The sequence below is a fragment of the Scleropages formosus genome, chromosome 23 (genome assembly GCF_900964775.1).
Source record: "Scleropages formosus chromosome 23, fSclFor1.1, whole genome shotgun sequence".
Lineage (NCBI taxonomy): Eukaryota > Metazoa > Chordata > Actinopteri > Osteoglossiformes > Osteoglossidae > Scleropages > Scleropages formosus.
The window spans coordinates 12,379,920-12,407,796 of NC_041828.1; the positions used below are offsets into that span (position 1 = coordinate 12,379,920).

The 27,877-nt window shown below is 42.4% G+C and overlaps 4 protein-coding genes across 23 annotated transcripts in view; 2 read left to right on the forward strand and 2 right to left on the reverse strand.

Annotated features, from left to right (window-relative positions):
- Positions 1 to 1,372: 1,372 nt before the first annotated feature.
- On the reverse strand, positions 1,373 to 6,140 carry mrs2 (magnesium transporter MRS2). The gene is made up of 11 exons (XM_018731812.2): positions 5,613 to 6,140; positions 4,722 to 4,795; positions 4,573 to 4,609; positions 4,266 to 4,378; positions 3,969 to 4,142; positions 3,623 to 3,753; positions 3,377 to 3,493; positions 2,993 to 3,145; positions 2,611 to 2,728; positions 2,096 to 2,209; positions 1,373 to 1,981 (listed from the first exon to the last, which is right to left on the reverse strand). Exons 1-11 carry the CDS (start codon positions 5,809 to 5,811, stop codon positions 1,910 to 1,912), a joined length of 1,302 nt encoding a protein of 433 aa, XP_018587328.2. The 5' UTR covers positions 5,812 to 6,140; the 3' UTR covers positions 1,373 to 1,909.
- A 132-nt stretch (positions 6,141 to 6,272) lies between these two features.
- Positions 6,273 to 13,325, forward strand: clptm1l (CLPTM1 like). Of its 4 annotated transcripts, none has more exons than XM_018731940.2 (17): positions 6,273 to 6,915; positions 7,062 to 7,156; positions 7,863 to 8,052; positions 8,724 to 8,869; positions 8,958 to 9,036; positions 9,332 to 9,449; positions 9,555 to 9,649; positions 10,148 to 10,232; positions 10,551 to 10,654; positions 10,765 to 10,830; positions 10,960 to 11,010; positions 11,174 to 11,256; positions 11,351 to 11,385; positions 11,503 to 11,558; positions 11,653 to 11,697; positions 12,044 to 12,159; positions 12,484 to 13,325. In XM_018731940.2, the coding sequence occupies exons 1-17, from the start codon at positions 6,736 to 6,738 to the stop codon at positions 12,566 to 12,568; spliced, it is 1,629 nt and encodes a 542-aa protein (XP_018587456.1). In that variant the 5' UTR covers positions 6,273 to 6,735; the 3' UTR covers positions 12,569 to 13,325. The 4 variants fall into 4 exon arrangements, with proteins under 4 accessions (XP_018587456.1, XP_018587457.1, XP_018587458.1 ...); XM_018731941.2 differs by having other exon boundaries at positions 7,863 to 8,046; positions 8,721 to 8,869; XM_018731942.2 differs by having other exon boundaries at positions 7,863 to 8,046.
- Positions 13,326 to 16,283: 2,958 nt separating this feature from the next.
- On the forward strand, positions 16,284 to 18,031 carry rplp1 (ribosomal protein lateral stalk subunit P1). Its single transcript, XM_018731877.2, has 4 exons — positions 16,284 to 16,504; positions 16,920 to 16,994; positions 17,535 to 17,649; positions 17,913 to 18,031. The coding sequence occupies exons 1-4, from the start codon at positions 16,433 to 16,435 to the stop codon at positions 17,990 to 17,992; spliced, it is 342 nt and encodes a 113-aa protein (XP_018587393.2). The 5' UTR covers positions 16,284 to 16,432; the 3' UTR covers positions 17,993 to 18,031.
- Positions 18,032 to 18,112: 81 nt separating this feature from the next.
- The window catches only part of ptk2aa (protein tyrosine kinase 2aa), a 94,727-nt gene continuing 84,962 nt past the window's right edge, over positions 18,113 to 27,877 (reverse strand). For 12 of the 17 annotated variants that reach the window (XM_018731864.2, XM_018731871.2, XM_018731867.2 and 9 more), the window contains 9 exons: positions 27,424 to 27,561; positions 27,169 to 27,300; positions 25,180 to 25,242; positions 23,117 to 23,156; positions 22,729 to 22,832; positions 21,733 to 21,741; positions 20,136 to 20,291; positions 19,966 to 20,046; positions 18,113 to 19,700 (listed from right to left, as the gene is read on the reverse strand). In XM_018731864.2, the coding sequence (XP_018587380.1) occupies positions 19,488 to 19,700; positions 19,966 to 20,046; positions 20,136 to 20,291; positions 21,733 to 21,741; positions 22,729 to 22,832; positions 23,117 to 23,156; positions 25,180 to 25,242; positions 27,169 to 27,300; positions 27,424 to 27,561 (936 nt within the window). In that variant the 3' untranslated portion in view covers positions 18,113 to 19,487. The remainder of the gene's footprint in view (positions 19,701 to 19,965; positions 20,047 to 20,135; positions 20,292 to 21,732; positions 21,742 to 22,728; positions 22,833 to 23,116; positions 23,157 to 25,179; positions 25,243 to 27,168; positions 27,301 to 27,423; positions 27,562 to 27,877) is intronic. The other 5 variants (XM_018731866.2, XM_018731875.2, XM_029248223.1 and 2 more) reach the window with 1 other exon arrangement.

Consider the following 27,877-nt stretch of genomic DNA (forward strand, 5'->3'; position numbering starts at 1 on the left):
TATTTAGCTAAAATGTTTAATAAATTAATGATATATGCTTGTTTCTCTATCAAAACAAAAGTACCCAAACAGCACGTATTCATAGTACAAAGCAAAATCCTTACAGTTTATCAATAATACATTTTTTAGAGCTGTCTCTAAATTCGTTATTGATAAACTGTGTGAGGATTTTGCTTTGCTCGATGAATACGTACGGTTTGGATTCTTACATTTTGATAGAAGCACAGAGAAACAGGAATATATGTCATCCGTTTATTAATCATCTTAGCCAAATATTTTCTTTTACACAGATACAAATTTGCTAATAAAAAAATGCATATTTTGTGTTTTTCCTAAAGAATTTAAACAGTATATAAAGACTACTACGGAGTATAATGATAAGAAGGCAATTAAGACTAAATTACTGTAATATTTTTAAGGTTATAATGTTTTAATATTTTTGGTTATTGGAGTGTTTTGTAATTTATTTTGTGTATTTATTTTTATATTTTTATTTATTTTTGCTCCTCCTGGCTGGGTTTGATTGTTCTGTATTGTTCTTGTATTCTGAGTTCCTGAATGTTTAATAATAAACAAAAGAAATATATACATTTCCAGGAAAAATTTACTACTTCAAAAACAAACATGCAAAAACAACATTTTGTGGCTTCCTAGTATGTTTTACAATTGCAGAATAATACTATGTCTATGTTTCACTCAGTGTATACTATTTTAAATTAAGTATTACAAAAATACTATTATTATTTCTGACTAAAATGGATTAGTGGAGGTACTTTTTATGAATACTGGATTTCATTAAATATTTAAAGACAACATAAAAATTATAAAGACTGTCTCAGAAATTCTCTGAATGTTTGGTGACCCAACCTCCTTTACATTATAATGTAAATAAAACTCAGTCAGAAACAGACATTTGTCATTATACCAGAATGCCAGCCATTATGTAATTACTGCCAGTAACTGATCGTAACTTTTATATAAAGAAAGGTTCAGGGATCCATCCATCTATTATCAACAACTGCTTGTCCCGAGTGGGGTTGCAGCCAGCTGGGCCGAGGGGGGAGGGGGACACACCCAGGACAGGACGCCAGTCCAGTGCAGGGCTCGAGCCCCAAACCCGCCACACAGCAGGGCACTGGCCAAACCCAAAAGGCCAACACCCCCCCCCCCCAGGTTCAGGGATGACTTTTTAAATTACACATAATTGTATTAAACTGACTGGCTCATCAAAGACTAAAAATAAACTTTACAAAGAAATGGTTTGAAAACTGCATATGACAAGGAAATCATAAGAGATGCACTCAAATCAGTATTTTATAAATATTTTACTAAAATTTCATTTCACAAATATTATGATAAACCAATTGCTGTTTCACAAACAAGCAGACAATTCACACAACAAAGCTCAAGTTTATGGGCTTGGACAGTAGGAAATGTATATTTTATTACTCGTGTGAAGCCGTGGTCATGTCTGCACCCAGAATAATTAGACTAATTATTTCATGAAGACATTGAAACACTATTGCACATTTCATCTTAGAGAGTACCCATCACCCGCCATCCCTTCCATGAAAATTAATATAGACCAGGTCCAACACTGAGGGAAAGGTAAGGTGTTACACAGATACATAAATGTATTCAGGGCAGTAAAAATAAATTCATAATTAAAATAAAGAGGCCACATGTAACATGAAAGATGTAACATGTAATCTGGTAACAACTGTGGTTATTAATCATAACTAGCAAAGTCCCAATATCCTGCCTTTACCTATGTTAAAGACACAACCCTTAAACTGCCCAAGTCCTTGTTCTCTTTGCAAGGAGTCAGTCAACAAAGGCCATCGTCGTCGTCGTCATCATCACCACCACCACCACCACCACCACCACATATGAGCATGCTGAAGATCTCTCATTTCACACCGCTCCTGGGCTCGGCACCTCTCAGGGTGTTCACCTGGCCTCTCTTCCACACAGGTGAAATCTAGGTCAAAACGAATATGACAAAGGGGAAATAAAAAAAGACCTCTGTGCCACACAAGACTTTTTATTCTCTAAAAACAATGACCATAGGATGGATGGATCAGAGGTGTAATACCGTGGGCGGGGAGGATGGCACCAGGTGTCGACCCAAGAAGGACAACAAACGTCTCCAGATTAGTCCACTGCCCAAGAACATAAGCCCTGTCACGAGCCAGAACACACGGGGATCCTACAGACACAGTATGGGGAGCAAATTTAGAAACCTTACAGTTCCATGTTGTCCAAGTCTTCTTTGTGTTTGACAATAAACAGCCCAACAACTAATTTGACAAAAATCTAAAACTTTACTATGACAAATTTATACAACTTACTGTATAATAAACAAGGCTTCACCCAGCCTTTCAGAGGTCTGGTAGTACAAAAGACCAGAAATTTATATCAAGAGGCACATTTGAAAAATAAATGTACTTTAATTTTTAAAGCACAATTGGTTTTGAAAATCCTACAAACAGGAGTCTGTTCATTATGTTATAATAATAAAAACAATGAGTTGGTGCCAGAATGAGTAAATTCTTCTCAAATCTTGCAAAAAGCAAGCATGTCTAGCGATGGGAAAAACTCGACAGGTACCTCTTCTAAAGAAGACTCCAGATTCATACCAAAGGCCACACCGATTAGACCAAAGAGGGACAGTGAGAAGGTGCCCATGGTGAGCTGCAGGTTCAAACGCATCATCACATTCCGGTGGCTTTTATCAGGGACAGAAAAAAATTAACTCAGGTGTGAAGCAGAAATAAAGAAAACTACCCAAAACTGAAGAATATGGCACACATACACTTTCATGATCAATATAAAATCAATGAATATTTAACAAAACACATTTTTAAGACAAACCCAAAGACAAAGCATCCTTTTCAAGGAAAATAGGTTTCTAAGGATTTCTGTATTATGCTAGGTACTTAGCAAGGTGGAGGGAGGGGGCAGACAAATTGCCCAAGAATTTGGCAACTACCTGTCCAGGTTAATGAATATGACACTCTCGCAGTCGTCAATGAGGCCCTTCAGCTCACGCGTTTTGTTGCCCAAGGCCTCAGCTTGCATGTAGTAGTTCTCCAGAAGAAGCTCCATTTCCTCAGCATGGTCAATCCCCAGGCTGCTCTCCTCGCTGCCTCCACATAGAGAGGGATCAGATAATCTCATTTTTCAAAGACAGATGCACACAGAAAAATCATAACACACAGTAAGAAAGCCATATGGTAATTTAGATTTGGAAGAAATAAATGTATGAAAAACACATTTATCGAGGATAATACTTTATAACCTAAATTCCAATGCATTACACATTTCAAATGCCAAGTTTCAAGAAAACTCATAGAGCATGGTAAATTTCACCTACAACACTTGTGGGTCAGTCCACTTGGTGACACACAGTTCTTCAATGAGTTCATCCTCATCGAGGATTTTTAGAAGACACTCCTTGAAGACTTTGATGTCCGTCTCCAACTCTGACAGGCTGGCCCAAAGACACTGCAGTTAAAACACACTACTAAAACACATATACTACAAATAATTTAGGATGTTCACAGCTCAATATAACGTTACTGAATTTTGAGCGTGACGAACAGAAGCAAGTTCTCGTCACCTTTTACTGTTCTGCAGGAGCACATGCAGCAGGCTGCGATCTGCAGAGAGGAGCTTGGGGTCCACCAGGGACTCCAGTGTATCCAGGATCAGAGGCTGTACTTCGTTCAGCCTGGTCTGCAGGTTATTTACCTGCAGCCAAATGTTGAAGGCGTTCACTATCATCTGTTCCTCTAGAAGAATAACTCTTACATAATATTGATGATGTAGTCCAACTCAAGAGTAATCAGAAGTTGTTTAAATATTAGATCTCAAGGGATGGAACACTGAGGCTGTTCTACAAAGTACATTAATAGGTTTTTAAAAAAAAAACCCGCCAGTGTAAGGAAATTAAGTTCATGCTCCACCCTGTGCTGCAGTATGGCTTCGATGACTCTGAATTCGAAGGGCAGGGAGGAGGTTGCCAGGGTTCCATCTCCCACCAGTTGTGGGGCCAGCTCCCAGAGCAGCCAGCGCTCCAGGCCCAGGCCACGGAAGTCCAGGATCAACAAGTCCTGCGGTGTCACCACAGCCTTCAAAGACTGGAGTGGAAATAAACGCCACCAATTGAATACCATCATACACTCGCATGTCCTGAGATTCACCCCTGAGACCTTACAAATTACTTCATTGCTTCATTCTTCAAGACACAAGGAAGCCCAAACCTCCATGCGCATGATGATGCAGTTGTTCCTCCCAGTGATGCTGGTGATGTGCTGAAACCTCAGGTCCCGTGCTTGCAGACCCAGCTCCTGGTACAACTCTGTCTTTTTCCTCTCTGAAACACAAGCAATGAGAGGATGATGAAGGTTTGGACTCCCACGTCTGCAAAGCCAACTTGCTCCACAATGTAATGCCAGAGCATTTTGCATACTAATTTAGCAAAATCTATAAATGCTTTTTAGAATATTTTGGCACAAAGATGCAGGTATGCTGAAGACAAAGTAAAAACAAACTGAAGTGACCACTCACCAAATGAGGTGACATTCCCTTCTTTGTCAAATTTCATCTGTAAACAAAAATATGTTCAAGACAATCATATCAAAAGATATTTAATGATATTGATTAGTTAAATGTTATAGACGAAAAGATAAAGTGTCTGCCAAAACATGGAGACTTACAACTGCAAACACAGGAACTACGCTGGACAGAGCTGCTTGAGACGCCTCTGTTACTCTGTTTCTACAGAAAAAAGCTGAAAGAGGAGAGCTCATCACAAATGCAACCATACAAGCCATACAAAACAGAAAACCAGACTCATTATTTCTTTAGCTCACACCTTTGTCAAGGCAACTTGCAATGTAAGAACCACCTTTACAATGATTTTACCTATTCAGCAGGGTATTCTTACTAAACCAATTCAGGGTAAGTACTTACACCAAGGGTACCAGAGCAGGAACGGACTTTAAACCAGAGCCCTTCAGACTGCAAGGCAACGGCCCTAACGTTTAAATTTATTCACTTAGCAGACGCTTTTCTCCAAAGCAACTTACAATGGATATTATGTAGTGTTACTAGCCCACACACCTTATTCACCAAGGTGACTGCTAGATACACTACTTACACTGGGTCACTCATCCATACATCAGTGGAACACACGCACTCTCTCTGTCACTCACACACTGTGGGTGAACGACTTGTACCCTGAACGTTGTGGGTTCGAGTCCCGCTGTAGTAGTCTTTGATCACGGTGCATAGCCTGCTCTGATACATACCCTGCTGAAGTCCCTTTTGGATAAAACTGTCACAAGCAATAAATTAATGAAAGCGAACAACCCGTAGAGTGGCATTGTACAATCTACCCATCCAGTTTCAATAACAGTTCTGAGCAGGGTCGCGGTGGACCGGAGCCTATCCCGGAAGTATTGGACGAGAGGGGTACATCCTGAGTTAGTGAGTATTATAGAAACAATCTGTAGTGAAACTGCCAACAAGCGAAGAAGGTTTTGAACGCTTTATCATTATGGAGGAAAACTGAGAATAGGAGCGGGAAGGTGAAGGTCAGGACGCACCGCTGTGGAAAGACTTCCTGCGGCTCCTGTCCTCCTCCGCTCCCCGCAGAGACCCTCCGCCGGCGCGCTCGCTCACGCGGCTGTGCGCACGTGCGCACGCGGAGCAGTGCGGCAGCCAGGCGGGGGACAGCGCGCTTCTGTGCGGGAGAAAAGCTCTCCGGAGCCCGCCGTGGGACGGCAGGCGAAAGCAGAGCTCCATGGTGGGCGCCGGCCGGGCACGACTTGCGGAACCGCAGGGTCAGCGCACACTGCTCCTAACTGGTCTCATGACGTCGGGCACAAATGACTGCTGGGCGGAAGGATTCGGACACCGAGAAGCAGTTAGTTGTAGTGACGAGAAGAAGCCGAGCCGAGACGTGAGCTAACGTTTAGGACAGTTGGCTAAACTAGCTGTCCGGCTAACGGTCGTTAGCGCGCCTTTCAGCGCACACGCCAGCCGAGGAGCAGCCCCAGAAGCCCCCTCAACAAAAGTTGACCGGCAAGGCCGCATCCCCCGTAGTCCGTTAATATACAACCAAATACTTCCACGGAGCGTGTAAAAATTATCTCCGAGCTCCGTTACACGTCCCTCCGCTAGCCGCTTAGCTCCAGCGCCGCATCGGCGGTAACAGGCGGTAACCCAGGCCAGCGCGTGCCGGGTGCAGAGCCAACCCCTTCCTCCCTCATCACACCCAGCAGGAAATGGAGAGCTGTGGCGGCGGCGGAGGAGGACGGTGGCGGTTCCACGCCTTCATTTCACCCCTTTCCTGCACTTGAAACGGCTGTTGCGTTTCCACGACACGTTTGAAACTCGACGAAGAGGAATCGGGCGTAGACAGAGCGAGTTAAGTTTACGTCCCCGTTTATCGGAGCCCTTCCGCTCCACTGCTGAGCCTGACGTGGAGGACGCATGATCATGGTCATGATGGAGTCGGAGGGAGAACGGAGCGCCGTTTCCCGTCTTTAATCGTGACTTTCGCTCGTCCTTTCTTTCTACCGACCCCTCATGCGGTTGCTGTCGGGCGCGAGGCCCGACGCCGAGCCCGCTGCCCGCGCCGCCAACTTGTGAGCCCCGGCGGAAAAAAATAAAACCCCGAAGGAAGGAAAAACAAAAAAAAAAAAAAAATACTTGACTTGGCGGCCCATGGGGCTCTTCCAGAAGACCTCGTTCACCACGCTCGTGGTCGGCGTGTTCGTCGTGTACGTGCTGCACACCTGCTGGGTCATGTACGGCATCGTGTACACGAAGCCGTGCCAGCGGCCTCGCCGAGACGCCGGCGGCGGCTGCATCAGCCCGTACCTGGCGGAGAAGCCGCGTCTGCAGGTGGGTCTCCCCCCGGATCGGAATGATGATCCACTTTACATTACATTACATTAGACTTTAGGCGTAGCGGTGCGTTGCATCATAATTATATTTCGTAACACGAAAAAAAAACCCACTTATTAATTGCACGTGTTTTGCTGACGCAGCTGAGCATCTACACGTCCGTGAAGCCGAACGCTAATGGCGGACACAGCCTCGTGTTCAAGGTGGACGACTTCGACGTTCACTCCAGGTTTGAGAGGTAAAACACAGTTCAGCTCGTCGTGTCGAGCGGGTGCAAATACTATAATAATGCGCGCTGTCACTCTGCGTGCGGGCGAGGGTTGGAGGCTGGAGAAGTGAAAACTGCTGTAAAAAGTATGAGTATGTTTTCAAAAACAGCAATTATGTGAATATGCTGTACATTGATCAGGTGATAAAATGTAAGGCAAATGAACAGGAGAAAAATCTGAATCAAATCGATTAATATTTGTTGTGACCACGCTTGACTTTTTGCCTTCAGAACAGCATCACTTCTTCTAGGTACCCGACTTGCACGCAGTTTTTTGTAGGGACTCGGCAGGAACGTTGTTCCGAACACCCCCGGGCTTGGAGAACCAACCGCGCCGTTCCCCGGTGGATTTAGGCATCCTCAGATGCTTCTGTTTCTTCGCGTAATCCCGGACAGGCTCGACGATGTTGAGATCGGGGCTCCGCGGGGGCCGTACCATCGCTTCCGGGGCTCCTCTTTCTTCTTCCCGCCGAAGATAGTTCTTAATGACTTTGGCTGTGTGTTTGGGGTTGTTGTCCTGCTGCAGAATAAATTTGGGGCCAATCGGATGCCTCCCTGATGGTATTGCATGACAGATAAGTCTTGTCTGCAGCGTTAATTTCATCATGAGCCGTTTGCTCTGAATTATTGTAACTTTTTCACCTCCTCACGCTTTCCTTCCCTTTTCCGCTGAAAGGACAGTCAACGTGTCCCTGCCGAAGAAGACCCGAAACAACGGCACGCTCTACACGATGGTGTTTGTGCACCAGGCAGGTGTGTCTCCCTGGCAGGACAGCCGACAGGTGCACCACGTGGCCCAGCTGACCACCTACATGCTCCCGAAACCCCCCGAGGTCAGCCTCATCTCTGGGGAGGAGGAGGTGCGGGTGAGTCGTCCTCCGCGTCGCGCCGCGCCGCTCTGGCTTTGCAACGTGTCTTTCGAACCAGCTGCAGCTGAAGCGCTTGTTTCGTGGAAACCTTTGACCAAGACAGCTTGCAAATTTAAAAAAAAAAAAAAAAAGTACCCATTAGTACACGATTCCTCAGTTTAGACGCAGTTGGCTAGCTCTTCACTGTTGATTTTGTTCATAACTTCGAAGACAATTGTACACTCTAAGCAACAGTCAGTGAAATATAATAATGATGCTGTAGAAAAATACTTTTCTATTCAGGGTGTATCTCACCACCTTCTTTTGGGTAAGTGGGTAAACACAGGTTGAATTCACTAAAATTATTTTACAAAATAGGTAACGGAAGGAAATGCAATGACTGGATAATGTTTTTATCTTTGATTTCATAACTCAGCTATTTGTAATACAAGGAACTATTTACTGAAATTATAGTATGATCCTGTGCTGTTTTTTTTAATGATTATATACTTTACATGCTGTGGCATAAATTGTGTAGAATGAGCTATTCCAAGTATGTTTCTCCATCTTTGGTTTTAGTTTCAGAGCCTGCATTCTTCGCTTTTGCTCATCTCACTGTTCTTTTGTTTTTTTTGGTCCACTGACGACTTTTTTTTTATCTCCTCTATGTTCACATATATCTGCAGCAGCCGGAGCAGCAGAAGCGTGTTGGTGACAGAGCATCAGACAAGCCCGTTTCACACTGGCGCTCACGTCTTACCCTCAACGTAGTGTCGGAAGACTTCACGTTCGACCGGGAGGCCCTGCCCAGCGACGTGCACCGCTACCTCAGAGTGTACGAATCCTACCATGTCTTGCTAAGCACAGGCATTGAGTGTACAGTATCACTGGAGTTGAATGTACTCATATCTGTCATAATTCAGGTTCCAGAATGGAAAGAAGATGATGTATCTTCCACTCTTATTCATTGATGAGCTTAGCAATCGAGTGAAGGACTTAATGGTATGTAGAGCTTCGTTTTTCTTACCATTCAGTCTTTAGATGAAAAAACTAAATGTAAGGAAACTTAAAAAAAAATAAAAAAAATAAACACCTAATAATATTGCATTATAATACTAGGCAGAAGCTGGTTAGAGAACTTCAGTTGATCAGAACGATTTGTGTTCAGCAAGAAAAGAACAGAGAAATTAGTTTTATAAACATGCACCTAGCTGTATATATAACTAAAAATGTGAAACTAACCAGTGTAAGGCGCACTGGATGAGGCAGTAAGCAATGCAAAACACTTCTGCTGCAGGAAATCAACAGTAGCACTACAGAACTTCCCCTTACCATATCGTACGACACGATCTCACTAGGAAAGCTTCGCTTCTGGATTCACATGCAGGATGCAGTCTACTCCCTACAACAGTTTGGTAAGTCCAACCAAATTTATCAGCATCCAAAACGTTGCTGAAAAATGCATTTTTTTTTTTTTTTAAGGCTGCAGTTGACCAGTATTTGTATGTGTCTTGATTTAGGCTTCACTGAAAAAGATGCAGATGAAATCAAGGGCATTTTTGTGGACACCAACCTGTACTTTTTGGCATTGACATTCTTTGTGGCTGCTTTCCATGTAAGTATGTTAGTTTATTACATTGAGTTGCTTCTTCTCCATATAACTGTTAGTGTTTTTTTGTATTGTTAAATTTTTACCCAGTCCTCTCTAAAGATTTTTTTCGGATACTACAACCTTGGTAAGTTCTGTGGTGGCACAGCGAGTAGCACTGCGGTCTCACAGCGCCTGGGTGGTACAAGAGGACATGGGTTTGATTCCCGCTCAGTCTGTGTGGAGTTTGCATGTTCTCCCCATGCCTGCGTGGGTGTCCTCCCACAGTCCAAAGACATGATGTTCAGGTTCTTCCGTGGTGTGTGTGAGACAGATTGTGTTCACTCTATGCATGAGTGACCCTTTGTAAGTAGCGTATTTAACAATGTAAGTCACCTTGGTGAACAAGGTATGTGGGCTGATAACACTAGAGAGAGCTCATTGGAAGTCACTTTGCAGAAAAGTGTCTGCTAAATAAATGTAATGTAAGTGTTCTGTGCATTAAACATGTATCTATTTCTGCAGCTTCTTTTTGATTTTCTTGCTTTCAAAAATGACATCAGCTTTTGGAAGAAGAAGAAAAGTATGGTGGGCATGTCAAGCAAAGCAGGTAGAAACTTGTACAATTAAAAATACATTCAGTGTTTTGTTTAGCTGTCTTTACATTTAAGAGGAGAACCACATTTAATGGGTTTTAGTGAAGAAAATCTTATATATTGTCATCCCCATTGCTAATGCAGAAATCCTAAGACCTGCAGCTGAAGACTTGTCCAGTTTACAGAGCAATTGGCAAAAAATGTAATTAGTGTGGCAAACTGGTTTCTGTCATTTGTTTTTGAGTTACAGGCTTTTTATGCTCATTCACATTAGATTATGCTAACAGACATTGGTTTCCTTTTTTAAATTATTCTTTGTTGGCCTGTTTCAGTTCTCTGGAGGTGTTTCAGCACCATTGTGATTTTTCTCTATCTGCTTGATGAACAAACCAGCTTGCTTGTCCTTATCCCTGCTGGAATAGGCTCTGTAATTGAGGTATGGTGCTAATGACTATAAGCTGGGCCATCTGAGATTCAAATAACATAACAGCACTCTACAGCTATTAGTCATTACAGCTACTGTAAAAAAGTCATTTATCATCTCAGGTTTGGAAGGTGAAGAAGGCATTTAAGATACAAATGCTGTGGAATGGCATGAAGCCCTCATTTCTGGTAAGCTAGAAATTCAAACTTACAGGTTTTGGCTCAGATTTAACACTTTTTCCAGTTGAAAGTACTGGTCTCAACCATTTAGAGTTTTTTTTTTTTTTTGGGTACCCTTAACAACTGTTCTCCCCTTAGTTTGGAAAATTGGACGAATCAGAAAAGAGGACAGAAGAATATGATACTCAGGTGAGACAAAGTATCACAGGACTAGCCTGAAAATGATTAACTAGATATCTTCTGTGTCTTCTGCTCTTTGGCAGACCAGTTTATGTAAGTTACCCTTATCTATAACAGAAAGGTTTCCATGGCCTAGTCTGTTGCATATTTGTTAATGTCTTCCCTTTGGCAGGCAATGAAATACCTGTCCTATTTGCTGTATCCTTTGTGTATTGGAGGAGCTGCCTATGCCTTGATTTATGTCAAATACAAAAGGTAAACTACATCTGTATACTACATATTAAAGCTTTTTTCCCACCAACCTAATTAATCAATGCACTTAACTTTGCTTCTTTTGTTTTATGAACAGTTGGTACTCCTGGTTGATCAACAGTTTTGTCAACGGTAAGCTCAGACCCCAAAAAACTATGGGTTAAATAAAAACCAGTGAATACCTGTTTCCAAGTGGGAAACAAGTACATTTTAAAACTTATCTCCAAGTAACATCGATCTCATCCACAGGGGTTTATGCTTTTGGATTCCTCTTCATGCTTCCTCAACTTTTTGTTAATTACAAGGTTAGTTAATCAAACCATGAAAATTGTCTTTTGGCACTACTCCATTTCTCTGGATATATTCAAATTAATGTTCATTATGGTCTTGTTTCATTAGTTGAAATCTGTGGCTCATCTACCTTGGAAGGCATTTATGTACAAGGTGAGTTTTTGACGCATGAGGTATAGAGCAGCAGACAATAGTGATTAACCTGGTGTACTTGTAACCTTAGTATTTAAATCCAGGGAGGGGGGGTTCTACTACAGTACCCAAGGGTAAGTTAGTCACAATTGCTTCAGTAAAATACTGAAACAGAAATGGCTAGAATAGTAATTCACCATGGAAGTTTTTTTTTTTTTTTTTTTTGAGAGCATAAAAATTCCACATGCAATTTATCCTGCTGCTTAAAATATGTGAAAGCACATGTTCTGATCATTAAGCCTTGTAAAGATAGCACACTGTCTGGCTTACCTGTGTTCTTTGCAAACATAAAAATGTCTCTTCTCAGGCCTTCAATACCTTCATCGATGATGTTTTTGCCTTTATCATCACTATGCCCACCTCCCACCGCCTGGCCTGCTTCAGGGACGACGTAGTTTTCCTCATCTACTTGTATCAAAGATGGTAAGACAACTAGGAATTAATCTTTTCAGCACTGAGATCTGTATGGACAGTGAGGCTGTATTGCTCATGGGATGATCCATAGAACTATGAATGCGGAGCAGTCATGTCCACACATTTTAATGTTTCAATGTATGTAGCTCATTTACTGCAGAGAGTAGGCAATATTTTGTACTTTAAACATGTAATTCAGCTTCAGATGTTTTCAGTTTTAGGGAGAGAAGCTGTCTTTTTTTTTTAATTATCAATGGTAAGGAAGCTAAATAGATCCCAGAGCACCTATGTATTGTACATTTAACATCTTTCCTGTTATCTTCCCCTCCAAAGGCTTTACCCTGTAGACAGAAGTAGAGTCAACGAATATGGAGTATCGTACGATGAGAAGCCTACAGCAAAGGACCACAAAGACTAAACAGAGGGAGCAAATGGTGCAAAAATACAAAAGGTTCTTTTTTTTAAAGGGGTCTGGAGGTCATCTTCAGATATGGATACCAATACAACCACTTGCATCAAAGAGAATGTGGGGGCACATGTATTAGTGAGTCTGGTTAGAAGAAAAAAAAAAAAAAAAAAGCTCTCTGGTTAGAGCTCTCCATCACCCCACCCCATACTTCAGTGTATGCTTGGGTCCGTGAGCCCACCGTCAGCTCAGTATCACTTTGTTCAGAACTGACTGGCTGCAGAACGCTCGTTTCTGTAACTTCTACAAGCATGAATCAGTCTATGGCTGCACTTGCTCCTTCCTTTCTTGCTACGTAGGGCGCTCCCCAGCTGCCCAATCTGCTGACCTTTCACTCGCTTCTGCAAATGCAAAGGTTACATGTTCTTGGGCACAGTTCAGGGGATACATTCCCTGCCCATTTCTGCACTTGGATGTTGACTATTGTGAAAAGGAAATGTGCCAAACCCATACTAAGATCTTTTTGTTGAGAGAAATCAAAAAGCCATGTATTTCCTGTTAGTGTTTCTGAATGCCTATTAATGATGCTCATTCATCCAGTTACATACCACTGATTATTTCCAATCATGTCAGCAATTCTGGTGGCTGTTCTAATTCTTTGATACTGTAAAGGTATCAATATGGCAAGATTTCTGTAAGGAAGATGGTGTTCACTGACATCTTACGGACCAGTCTACTGAAAATTCCAATTGTTTGTAATTCATTAACTTGGTTATCTTTTTACATTCTTTTTGTTGGAAATAAAACATTGTCTTGAAACTGAAGTGATTTTTGTTTGGATTCCCAGAAAGGACCCAGGCCTAGGGTGTAGTACAAACCTTAACTGTAAATCAATTATAAATCTAATTGATTTGTTTCAGCAATGGCAGGATAAGTGCAGTTCCTGTTTAAGCCATCAAACTTTGAATGTAAGTAGTAATCTAACTTGATACCTTAAATGATTCCCCCCCAAAGGAGGCCGATCTGGAGAGCGCTTCATGTGAAAGGCTAAAATACCCTTTGCACTTAATATGCGGTGTATGAAGTGAAGAGTGCACCCCACTACTACTATGGAACAACAGTAGTTCAGTTCTCATAATAACCATCAGAAATGTGGTAAAGGTAACATTTAACAAAAATAGTTTTATTGCTAATTACCTGAAATTAGGTGTATGAATGAGCAGAGATGGACACTTAAATATTACATGAAGTCAGTACATGTAATAAGCAATTGTCCATCTATCTATACTGCAGAAATGATATTTTTCAGACAATTATTCTGCGAGTACTTCCTAAAAAATTATCACCCTATTCTGGGTTTTGTTACACTTTTGGAGCTTTTTGAAAAGCCAGTTAATTCTGTTTTACAGCAAAACACAGCTGGTCCACGACCGAGTAGTTTGTGTTCCAACCACTTCTTTCTACATGGATTTAGCTGCAAATCAAAGTACTTTATATTGTATTATGCAAACGGTAAGGATACAGTGCAGCTTGAAAATGTGTGAGGCCTATAGGGAAGGTCATTTTTGTTTAAAATCTAGAACACACAAACGAGTAAATTACTATGATTTACCCACTGGATTCTACTTACCTAGTTAGTATAACCAATGCACCTGCACTACTTCTGTTTTTCTATTACACACACGCGATTTCCGCTGAAGTAATGTATGGAATTGGTCATTACACACCTAGTATGTAATATGAGAAAGACTGCTTCTCATTAAATAATCATTTCATGGCAAAACTAAGGGACACGAGGGCTTCACATACTTTCGAGCAGCACTGCACAGAAACACGCATGAGTGTGCAGTTGTATAACATGGCTTTGTTATATTTTTTCCACTAATTTCACACAATATTCATGTTAATACTAATACAGAATAATATACAGTACAGTATTATATTTTATGTCGCACTGTTTTCACATTCATTTCTAGATCCGTTTTGGTTCGTGTACCAGCAGAACACTTGTGTTTGTGCTTCCTAGCCATTGCCAAAAAGCAGCTTGAATGAAGCACAAAGATGTCGTGTAAATGAAATGTAGCGGCTGATAAACACGCCGATAGCGGCAGTGCAGATAACCGACGTTATCGTAGAGCGCTATAGGGCGGCTGACGGGACGGCCGTCGTTGAGCGTGGCTTCCCGTACGTTGCCCATGTCGACCTCGATCTCTGACCTGTATCAGTCACAGCTTCTCTTTGTCAGATCATGTGTTCTGTGCTTTTCAATAGCACACACTGTATAAGATATGAACAGTTTAACGGCATAAGGCGGTGACTTGTCTGCGAAAGAGGGCCGCTCGCTTTAGCGTTGACCCAACAGCGCCGCCCTCCCAGAGCTTTAAACATCCCTCCTTGATCGACAAACTGACTTCTAACATGTTTAATAAGTGAAGAGTAAGTTCCCTCCACCCCACACTGTACAAACAGAGAGAAATTTTCTGGGAGTTTAGCAACTTTTAATAAATCACTTTTATTTCATTAATTTCAGGCATACGGATAATGCCAACAGACTCCTAACATGCTAATTATCAAGGGTTTGGAAATTATTTTAAATGTACTCATTTAAATATGCTCTAAATATTGTCTGACATGTTTCAGTTCACAAATAACCATCTCATTTTAGACTATTTAATAAGGTATATTAATATTTATTACACAATGGAATGGGCAAAGTAATATTCCAGGCACTTACACACACACACACACACACACACACACACATTTTCTGAACCGCTTGTCCCATACGGGGTCACGGGTAACCGGAGCCTAACCCGGCAACACAGGGCGTAAGGCTGGAGGGGGAGGGGACACACCCAGGACGGGACGCCAGTCCATCGCAAGGCACCCCAAGCGGGACTCGAACCCCAGACCCACCGGAGAGCAGGACTGTGGTTCAACCCACTGCGCCACCGCACCCCCATTATTCCAGGCACTTATGCCTTGTAAATAAAACAGTGATGCTCAGCAGAGAGCTCTGTACACACAAGTTGTACTTTCTAGTGCTGTAAAACAAACATTATGAATTTTAGACAGTTTTATCTGTTATTGTGTGATGAAGTGGTCAGCATTCTTTTCTGGGGAATAATTATGAGGAGGCAGCATTTAGCTGACATTAGTTTGGTGCATTTCAAGGGGATCCCTTAAGCTAATTAACAACAAAAATAGATGCCAGTGAAATGATTTTTTTCTGACATCTTTTCCAGTAAAAGGAGCTGCTTTCAGTAGGTCAAAGACACACATGTGCAGTACGTATCATCATAAACATGCAAGTCTTCCTTAAAACTAGGATTTCTGGTTATTTTGTAAAGCCGTATGTAGCCTTCGGTTAAAAGGTCCCAAACGGGTGTTGAAATTTTAACAATTTTACAAAAAAAAAAAAAAAAATTTTGCCAGCTTTTCAACAGCGTATTCATTATTAAAATTAAATAAGCGATAGTTTGCTGCTACTATTTTGTGAGTTTGTATTCTGTATTTAAATCTATATCTTCTGAAACATCACTTCTCCTGATGTAAAAATACCTAAAATATACTGTATAATACATAACACCGCGCGAGATACTTGAACTCCGAAGCGACAAACTCTGGCGTCAAGCAACTCGCGCTTCACACTGCTCAGCCAACCACACGAAAAGGTCGCCCCGGAAGTGTGACGTAATCATCGGAATAAAAGGAAACGTCCCGCCCTTCTACATCCTCTCTCCGTTACACCGAAGCGGTCGGAAGTAAGCCTGAAGGTGCTCGGTTCTTCTAACGAAGCTAAGGCCTGTCAATCCGGCGACTAGCACCGCCAAATTTAGGCATCCATCGCTATAAAACTAAAACCTTGCAAGTACAATGGCTACCGTGTCTGAACTCGCCTGTATTTACTCCGCTCTGATCCTCCATGATGACGAAGTCACCGTCACGGTAAGTCCCGTCACCGCGCTGCCAATATGGCGGAAAACACGCAAAACGCCCTCACGTGTCTGTTATATCTGTCTGTTGGCGCTGGCACTTGTTAACTTCTTACCAATTAAGCGTGAAGGAGGATTAGACTGACCAGAATCAGCTGTTGTTTACTAAAAATATCAAGTGTTTCGAAGCCGCTGTTGCAACGTGATGTGCAAAGCTGTGAATAAAAACTATGGCAAAAATATATTTTTCTTTTTACGTTTGTTTATGCTAGTTTCCATCTGGTTAGTTGACGATGACAGTTTCTAAAAGGACTAGGCGAGTGCAAAAAAAATGATGGTGTCTTGTTTGGGTTCGGGTGGCTGTCGTCCCCGATTTATTAAATGTGTGTGTGTGTGTGTGTGTGTGTGTGTGTGTGTGACCCCTGCAGGAGGACAAGCTGAACGCCCTGATCAAGGCGGCTGGAGTGACAGTGGAGCCTTTCTGGCCCAGTCTGTTCGCCAAGGTAGGGAATCCTCTCCACCGCACGTGCCCCTTCATCTAACCCCCTGACTGATTGACTGGTCCAGGTCACATGGCATTTAGACCAAGGCGACTTGGTTTTAGCCAAGATAAGACACTTATTGTCACTGTATGCTGCAATGAATGAAATTCCATATGGCAAACCTCGGAAGAACAGCAGCACAAAGAACACTTGATACAAACAAACAAGAAGAACTAGAATGGAATAAATAAGAATTGCACTGAAGAGCTTTGGAGTCTTCAGTCCAAAACATTACGCTTGTCTACCCGTTTATACAGCAGGGTATTTTTACGATCTCGATTCAGGGTATATGCCTTAATAAAGGGTAGTACGACAGGAGTGTTACAGGAAATCTTTATATTGCAGGGAAACAGCTTTAATCACTGCTGCACCGCTTGCTGCCCCATTGCTGATTGTGTGTCTGTCCTTTGTCAGGGTGTGCTGAGATATGCTTTAATTTAAGTGAAAATATTGTACTGATTCATTTGCTGAAATGAAGGTCTTGTGTTGGTCATGTCATAGGCCCTGGCCAGCGTGGACATTGGCAGCCTCATCTGCAGCGTGGGCGCTGGTGGCGGAGCCCCAGTTGCCGCTGCTACGGGTGCACCTGCTGCTGCTGCTGCAGGGGCAGCCCCAGGTGAGTGCAGTACCTGACAGTTAAAGGCAGGCTTTTTAGTAGTGCAGCATTTGGGGGTTGATTGCATCAGTTTTCTTCTCCCTGGAATAGCCTGTTTACTCTGTATAAAAAAAAAAAAAAAACCAATTCAACCACCGAGCATTTTCCTGTGAGTCTGAAGTGTATTAATCAAAATATGTAGTTTAATTTCCAGAGATAAGAGGGTTTAAAAGCCCCCTGCTCAAGACAGCAGCACATTGTTTAAAAGTTGCTTTGTGTTACAGCTGAGGAGGAGAAGAAAGAAGAAAAGAAGGAGGAGTCTGAGGAGTCTGATGATGACATGGGCTTTGGCCTGTTTGACTAAGCCAAGTTTTTGTTACAAATAAAAATTGAAATTGGCTGCTGCTTGTCTGCATTGGGTTTATATTTATGGTTCAAGAAAGTCCTTAAGTCATTGGTCTTTTTAGGTGTGTTGGTTTATTCAGCTTGAGTGTGAATTCCTTTTGTTTGAAATCGAGGTAAAGCAATTCTTCATCCAGTTGAGCACTTATGTCAATTATATGCATTTCATTTTCGCATGTCTCGTTTGACATGTATTTTAAAAATGTTTTACATGTTATTACCCACTTTCAGCTTATATAGTGTAAACCAGTATACCCTGGGGCAGGTGGGAGTTCAGTGAACAGCTGAAGCATCTTCTAGGTCAGAGGGAACTAGTTTTCCCTACAATTCCTGTCAAGTTCAGTCCTGTAGCAGTATGAGGCAGTCCAGACTGCCTCCAATTGCTAAACAAATCTTTTCATACTGGGAAATGGGAGGTAATTCAGTAGGGTGACATCACTGCTGGAAACTGAACCCACCTCCACCTCCTACCACCGTGGTCCTAGTCTTCACACCATTGAAATTGTATGCATCCGTAATAATACTTTCAGAGACCAAAATAATGATAAATCCTTTTATTAGTTAAAGGAACTGTACATTTAATTCTTCCTGAGAATAATTTATACCCAAAGGTAGGTGACTGAGTAGACTCACCATGTAAAACTGAAGTCTATTTTTAACCACCCTGCTAAGATGAATGTGGGACAGAATTAAGTATGACATGAGTACAAAAATCAGTCTTTGGTGCTGACCTATTCATGGATCCCCCCACTAAGCAATACCTTTGACAATGTAACATTTTGTAGCTTGAAATTGTTCATATCTACAAAAAAAGATTTCTAAGTCAAAAAAGACAAAATTGAGTACTTTTCCATGGTCAGTTTATTCATTGCTTCAGAAGGTTTCCCTAAGCCTATATTTCACTTGGGGAAAAAAATGCTGTGAAACTCCAAAATATATATTTATGATCCTTCATTGAATGTTGGGATAAGTTTATTGACCATTACAATGATACACAAAAGTAAACTGTATAGTGATTACCGTGAAGAATTCTCAACCTATGGGTTTCCCAGAACTCTCATAACTATAGGTAGGATTTCTTTACAGGTTCCAGTTGCTTTTTTCCCAGATCTGTAGAATATCCCTATTGGGGAACTCAGAACTGGACTATGTCTGGATACAAAAAAAAAAAAGAAAACAGTCAGCACAAACTGAAGGCGTAGCCAAACAAAAGGAAGAGTTTGTAACTGGTATTCACAGGTCCTGGGACTTGAAAGCAGAATGATAAGTCTATAAAAAAAAAAGTCTTCAAAGAATGAGGACAGCAAACCTTAGTGATGCCCTCACATTATAGTCCTGGTGCAGGGGTGCCAGTTCCACGTGTGCTAGTGTGGCCTGCTCAAAGGCAGCTGAGTTCAACAGCAAAGCTCCCAGTCTCACAATGGAACCCCTTTTCTGATCCCAACCCCTGGCTGGGACTAATGAGGTCGGGGCTGGTTGATCATCTTAAGACGTGCCTGGTCAATGACGTCCAGCAGGTTCTTGGCATCCACAGCCAACGCATGAGCGGCTGTCAGCATTTGCTTCTTGTAGTCCTGCTGCAAGCTGGTCATGACATACTGCTGCGCAAGCTTCATCTTGTTGATGAGCTCCGCGAGGTCGGAGTTCAGCAGCTTCTGAGCCATCTCAATCTATGGAGAACGCAGGTGTCACATACCCCACACTGGTAACCTGCACTTGTAATGCTATACCCGGGCTTTTCTTTATAACCACAGACAATCAAATAATGAACTGTGACCAAAAAGAGTTGTTTTTCAGCAGACAGTAAGTTTCTCAAACAGTGAGCAAAAGTCAACGATTATCTACTTTGGTGTTTACCTGCTGACACTGCCATTTATGTACTCTGCACATCGTCATTTGATTTGGACAGGGCTGACTGGGAGGCACTGGTCTCACCTCTCTGTGTGTGCTGGCTGGCAGTATGGGGATGGTCTCATCCACAGTGGCCAACAGGGTCCTGAGGGCCAGTCCCACTTCCTGCAAGTGAAAAAGAAAACAGTCTTCACCTGACAACCAGCTCCACAAGACACAGTGGATACAGCAGCCAGAGCTGGGGCTCCTCATACCTTCACCATTGGCACATACTCCTCAGGAGGAGCTGGCTGGATCTTGCTGGACATCTCAATGACAGCCTTCACCAGTCCCGTCACATTTTCATACACCTTGTCATTGGAGCGGTCCAGATTAGCTGTGGGTGGGGGGCTGATCTCCTGGGGCTGGATCTGAGCATGACAGAAGGCAATGTTATGACCATGAAGAGCCAATGATACAGCATTCTGTTTACTTTTGTACAATATTGTGATTTTGTTTTTTTTTGTGAACATGTGCTAAAGGAGACCTTATGGGGCAAGAGCTCTGTTGGTAAGCATGTACTATCTGTACTTAGCCTTAGACAAGCTGTATTGAACTGGTTACTATTTCAAAACAAACACATCAATTTAATAAAATAACCACTGAAACTGTTTACTGCTGATTTCTGTAATTGGTTGCAAAATTGTCTTAAATTAGTAATTGTTCAATAACCGAATACTCATGTTCCACTTCTATATATGTCAAACTTAAAATAATGCATGCTGACCATGTGTCAAGAAATCTTAATATTGACATCGTTTTCAGAGTCCTTTTTTTCCCCCACAATAAACCGCGCAAAGCTACAGCAGAGCGATTGCCCCTAATAAAGTGTCCTAGTGGAACATGACAATCAACAGTGACTCCAAACACCAGCAGGATGTTGAGGTTTCTGCACTGCAAACGGTGCAATTTTATTTTTCACCAGCAGATGGGACGAATGTCAAATTCAAAGCAATCTCAAACGTTCATTCCAAAAACTGTATTCATAACGTTTGTAATATATTTTTGAAAATATTACGAATTTTAGATCAACCACTATTTTTAACTAATAAGCCACAATAATACATTATAATGTGTAATGAATTGATTTCAAGCATTTCCAGATCAGTTTGTTTTTCCATTCGATTAGCTGAACAAAGACACTTCTACCCAGTTAGACTCTGGTCAGTCATCTTACACACATTACAGTGATTAACTTTAAAATGACTCATTAATGAATGATGTGATTGTCTACCTTTATCTTGCACTTTTTATGAATAAACAGCAAAATTAAAAAATACAAGATAAAGGATGTGAACATGCAAGCCTTGACAGAGATGGGCTTTGGGCCAGGAGGAAAATTGCTAATGTATAAACAGGTTCTATCGGGTGAGCGGAACACTTGCTGCCTCCCATGGCTCTCTGAGGACAGGGACAGGGACACGGACAGGGACACGACAAGCCATTGTGGAAGCAGCAGAAGTGAGTTAAAAAGTAGTTTGGTGGCACTAGGGTTAAAGATAGAAACTACAGCCCCAGTTGAAGGACATCCACCACCCTCCTCTGGGGGGAGTCACCAGAAGGAAGGGATGCCCCCTCACCTCATTATATGCACAGTGGTAGACCATCCCAGGCCATGACAACCTGGGTGCTTTTAATAACCAACTCTGAGTTGACACAAGCAATCTGGTAGTCATTAGTAATAGTCCTTCAGCCCACTAGGACTGGAACTTCCACCATTCCTACACAAGTCCCAGTGATGTGACCAGGTACTCCACAGCCCCATGGGGTAAAATGAGCGGGGCAGGGGTGAGACAAACACAGAGTTCTTACCCTCCAGGGCTAAGTTCAACAACAGTGAGGAAGAGGCAAAAGGGTGGGGACATAGACAGTGCACAGAAACAGAGAGGGAAGAAACTATTAATAACACCACAAGCACAAAACATGCATCAAAAAGAGAGCGCAAGGCTTGTCAAATAAAGCCATTCCATGCACATGCCATTTGTGTTGTGGTTGACGGGTTATTTCTGCATCCCGTTCTTATGTGCAAATAAACTTCACAGACTAAACCTCCCAACAGGATACATGGTTTACATAAGCAAAAACAGTTTACCTCTAACTCTGAATTCAAAAAATAAATCATGTCAACCTATCATGCCAATTTAAAAAAAAAAAAAAAAAAAAAGTTGAAAAATACCCATCATGGATTTCACAAAGCTCTTCCCTCAATCTCACACGGGTTTCATGTCAGTTCTATTTTAACAGTTTTGAGTTCAGTTTCTCCCAACCCCATTTGTCTGTAGATGACTCTGAAAACCAGAACACACTTAAGATCTTAACTTGGCTCCCATTCCTTAACAACAGCATTAACATCATTATGCAATTACTGCACATTTCAGAAATAAAACTTAGTTCTAGTGGTTCTGTTCCACAAATGCCTGATTAAGAGCATGACCTCTGGGTCGGGGATATGTTTCCATTTGCCTGACCTTCCCCTTCCTCCAACCAAACTAATATTTTCCCAGAGAAAAGCCCTGCATCATATAACCCTTCTTTTCTCCAAATATCCCAGCATCTTTTCTGCAGTGGGAAGTGGGCTGTGTCCAAAATTGGCCAAGGAATAACTAAAAAGAACAGCCAAGTATTTACAACAGTCTGTATTTATTTATTTATTTAATTTATTTACTGATCCACATGCAAAAGTTAAGCTATAGCGACTAAGATAAATATCTCATCTTGCTGGTGAATTCAGTATAGTTTTATTTATGTCTGATACTGGCAAGATGGACTGTTGCTACAGCAACTGTGAGGGCAGAAGATCAACAGTACCTTCACTCCTTCATTGTAGCTGTCTACAGGATTCAGACTGGCCAGGCTGCCCAAGTGGCTGGGCGCACCAGGACGGGGGGGCTTCTTTGGGGGAGCCACATGTTCTAGTTGAGAGATTGTTAGAAGATTAAAAGGGAGCTACACAGACTATCTGAACACATGACAAAAAGCTTTTTTCACTATCTGAGGCTTTACTGACCCCCCAAAGGTAAGGCCCAGTTACCATAGGAATCAGCAGGGCCATCTATAATTGAGTGCAAAGGTATTTCAGCACCATGACACTGTGAAAGACAGTACTACAGAAATAACACTGCCATGTGCCACTAAGAGTGCAACTGTAACAGAAAAACTGAAGAATGCAGCAAATGGCATAAGGCTGGGCTCTTACCTGGTTTGCCGACAGGCTGGTATATGTGCTGGTTTCCTGTCTGTTGGATACAAAAACAATCATAAATATACCTGCTCTCTAGCCACCTTTTAATTACGCTATCAAATCACAACAATGTCTTCCTACGAGGTGATGCTCTGCTCAGTTCTCTTATTTTTAACACACACACACACACACACGCATTTTCAGAACCGTTTGTCCCATACGGGGTCGCAGGGAACCGGAGCCTAACCCGGCAACACAAGGTGTAAGGCCGGAGGGGGAGGGGACACACCCAGGAGGGGACGCCAGTCCGTCGCAAGGCACCCCAAGTGGGACTCGAACCCCAGACCCACCGGAGAGCAAGACTGTGGTCCAACCCACTGTGCCACCGCGCCCCCTTATTTTAACATTTAATGCTATATTTACAGTACATCTGATCAACATATACCGAAAACTGAACCAATACGAAAAGATTAAATCTGTTTGTAAAAGCCCCTCCATTGTGAACAGCAGAAATGACCATTCTGGTACTCAATCACAACTGTTCTGGTGCATTTTTCCTTCACAGCTGTACTCATGTAAAAAACTGGTGCTTCACAAAAATCTTGTGGATTTTACAGGTCATTGCACAGAACCTGTCATCCCAGATATGCAAGGAATCTTATTTGCAACTGATGGAATATAACACCTAAATATAAGCAAGGAGTGCTTTACGAGTCATAAGGAGTTAAAACCTCCAATGATTGGTAATTAAAGGCTGAGCCACAGTGCATATCTCAGCATGAGTAGGAAACACACGGCATGTTTTAATTCGCTCGGAGGATGATTCCCTTCAAGTTGACTTTTCTCAGGAATTCAAAAGCAAGCCCTATAAACACGTTGGTATCCAAAGCGAAATTCCAGGAGTAGAAAGCATGGCTGCTGGCCTGGATCTGCAGGAGATTTATGGATTGACAACTAAAACTTGTGACCTGAATATGTAAACCATCAGTGTTTAGAAGAGACATTTATCATGGATGTTTGTAGAGTTTCCCAATATAACTGGTGATAATTCATAAATAATTAAAACATAAATGGTAATATACAGAGCTTAAGCCTGCTGAACAATAGTGGCCTGAGAATTTTAACAATACTGAATAAACAGCTCTATTCATTTTGGGTTCTGTTTTCCTTCTCTATTTACTTTAACAGCCTAAACCATTTTTTTTCAAACTCTTCATCTCTCACAAACATACATATCAATTACAAGCAATAAAACTAGGAGTACTGCAGCATTTGGAGTATGAAGATTAATTATCATTGTTCTGCCAGCCAGCTGTAATGCCGTTACACTCCTTATCAACACAAACGGAAAATTCAGTGCCAAAGTCATTGCGTTGGCAGCTAATTTAGCACAAGGATGCAGAAGAAAATCACAGCAATGAAAAGAAAGAGTAGCGTTTTGACAAGGGACTAAAAAGTGGATATGAATTAAGCCCTGCCTCCAACAGCATGAACACGCCGTCATTCTGGACACTCCAACATCATCACTTCCGCTCCTATCTCCTGAACCAGCCAGCAGCCAATCTGCCAAGTGCTTGCCTGAACACGGAGGTCCAACATGAGTCTTGTGCAAAGGGCGGTTTACTCAGTGCCACACCAGGCGGGGGGAGGGTTAGACAAACCCTGCTGATGCCCTGCATGGGCCAAGAGCTAAGAAGTGCTTAGGAGCCTGGACACCGATGGAACAACAGAAAGGTAGACTAGTAAACACACACACTGTGGAAAAACATTAGCCTTCTAGGCGATCAGAGATGCTGAACTTTGGTCAGGTCACAGTTTCAGTGTCTCAACTCAGGCACTCAACTCTCAAATGTGAAACCACTGACATCCATGTGTTGCACCTGTGGACCTCTCGCTTCTGCCCTTATGGTTACTGAACGGTGGCCATATATTTAGTGCAGGTTTAGAGCTATATGTGTGCACACAGAGAAAGAGAGAGGGACGGAGGGAGGGAGAGAGCACATGCACGGGCTATGGGAATTCCCCTCCGCAAAGAGTGCTCACATCTACAAAAGTGGGGGCGAACATGAGAAACTCACCGGCCCCTGGAGATTACCATCTTCGCGGTCGATGCTGCCCCTGGAGTTTCTTGATTCTGGTTTCTGACGGGAAAAAGAGCAAGGATAGGCCAGCAGTCCCAGAATGGGTTCCTTGTGAATGCTGTTTGGTTGAATTAAACCCAAAGATAAAAGAATTCTGTCTTTAATCTTCCACATGGCCTGCCGATTTTAACAAAGAGACTTCTCTCTATGCTGACTACTAGAGAGGTGGAAAACACAACCATCACTAACCACTTGAACCAAAACCAAATTTGACATTTCATCAGTAATCCATCCTTATTGACATTAATTGTCCCACAAGAAATACCAGCTAGAATTTTAACACTCGAACTGTAGTTAAACTGGTTTCATAAGTCGGTGATCCTGCATTTACTCAAACTTGTGGTCTGTGGTAAAGCAGAGCATGACCACCTTTGCACACACTGCCAATTAAAACAATAAGCAGCTTGCCAAACAACTCAGAAAAAATACAACCACCCCTCAGTGCCCCGATCCCTCTTTTTGCTGTACCAGTTTTCCAAAGCAGGACTTGAAAACTTGCATCCTCTGATATCTGTGCTATGAAGAGCTTTGCTGCACTGAAGAGGGGAGATCGCTAGAAGAAATTCCATCAGCAGCATAAGAAGTTCAGATCATAAATTCCTGTTTCCTGCTGGAGGAAGGCTTATATGGGCTTGGCTGATTCATCTAGAGAAAACACAGCCAGCTGACTCTGCCTGCCTCTCCCTCCCACACCCCCTCCTCTCTCACCCTTCCTCCCAGCACAGGCACATGTTGTATCTGATGTCTACCTAATTTTACCACCGATTCACTAACTATTCTATATCAAAACCCCACCGACACAACTTATAACCTAATAAAAAGGTCATTAAGCCGTTTTGCCATTAGCTTGCACTAACTCAAAGTGAAGTTTTAGCACGTTTCACAATTATCTATTTAATGTTAGGATAACTATGTTCAGGCCATCTAAATAGTTTCAAAAGCATTCCTGATTTCAGTGACATATCCATGACACTAAAGTCTCCTAACTGTTTCAACTGCAAGGAACATGATATAATCAACATTACTTTGAAACTTAAGGTCTACAAATTCCTGCAAACTTTATACAGCCATTTCATAAAAGAAAAGTTAGGATGAATAAATAATAGATGATTTCAGCTTTAACAGTGGGTCTTTCGACAGAGAATCATTGCTTCCCACAGATGCTGGATAAGCGTCATGACAGCTGACACACATGGACTGCGCATGGACTATTATTAATGAATGCTCACCCAAAGAGTAACTGTGGTTATGCTGAAAATGGCTTATGTCCATCCTTCCAACATGGAGCATTCAGAAAACTGAGGTTTTTACCATTTTTAAGCCTTTCCACAGCATTTTAATGACCTCTACCTGCTACGTTCAAATTCTCATAATGCAAGTTAAGTAGACATTGATGCTTTAACACTGATCAGAAGAATCCTCGATTTACAAAACATTACTTATTTTTTGTCAGTACTATAATTCTTACAGGTAAAAGAGGCTCAGATGTCAGACAGTCCTGAGTATTGAGTCAGTTTAAGAAGTTTTTGTGTGAGGTGGTTTCAAGATATTATTTGCAGTACAAAATATAAAATGATGGAATATTTCTCTTCCTCGACAATTCCTCATACATTTAGGAGAGCGGTTGGACGGCAGATAAGTTTCAGACAGTCCCTTTCAAGCTCATTTCCTTTCTTTCCTTGTGGTGCACCAGGGCTTCGAAGCAGTTCACCAAGCAGTGATTTATAGGTCTGTTTTGGAATGGGACGGTGCCAATATCAGCAGGAGACATCACCATTCTACCTTTTTCAGACAAAACCAACATCCCTATGAAAGCCATGAAAGCAACTGCTACGGAAAGAGGACGTCACATCATCCCCGTGACAGACAAAACACATGGGATGGCTCAAAAACGAGTCACTTATTCTATTATGAAGATGTCCATACCAAGAAGCGCTCCTCCTGCTCCAGCCACCGTTGGTCCTCCTCCATCTGCTGTTGTTGGAGCATCAGTCGTTCCTCCATCAGGTGAGGGGGTAGCCCCTGGCCCATTCCCCGTAAGTCCATGGGCCCCCCATCCTGCTCGATAGATACAGTACATTTCCTGTTGGGATGTTGAATTCACTTCGCATTACTCCTTATGTGTCTGACAGATGACAGGCAGTAGGGTACTGGTCACCCTAGTCAGTCTCTGGCACTCACTTCCACGCTAGGTGACCACATGGGGACATCCTGTGGCCGATGGTGGTTCCAGGAATCGTGGGAGTCAAGGACTGAAGCCTGGGGCTGGAACCCACTGGGCATGGGCGACATGCTATGAGGACCTGGGTATCCTGTCACCTGGGGACAGCAATATCTGATGTTAAGACTTGATATATCCACTTAAATCATACATACATCATCCGAACCGCTTGTCCCATACGGGGTCGTGGGGAGCCGGAGCCTAACCCGACAACACAAGGTGTAAGGCCGAAGGGGGAGGGGACACACCCAGGACGGGACGCCAGTCTGTCACAAGGCACCCCAAGCGGGACTTGAACCCCAGACCCACTGGAGAGCAAGACCCGGTCCAACCCACTGTGCCACTGCGCCCCCCCACTTAAATCACTGGAAACAAAAAAATGTCTATTACTACTTTTGACCATTTGTATGACTT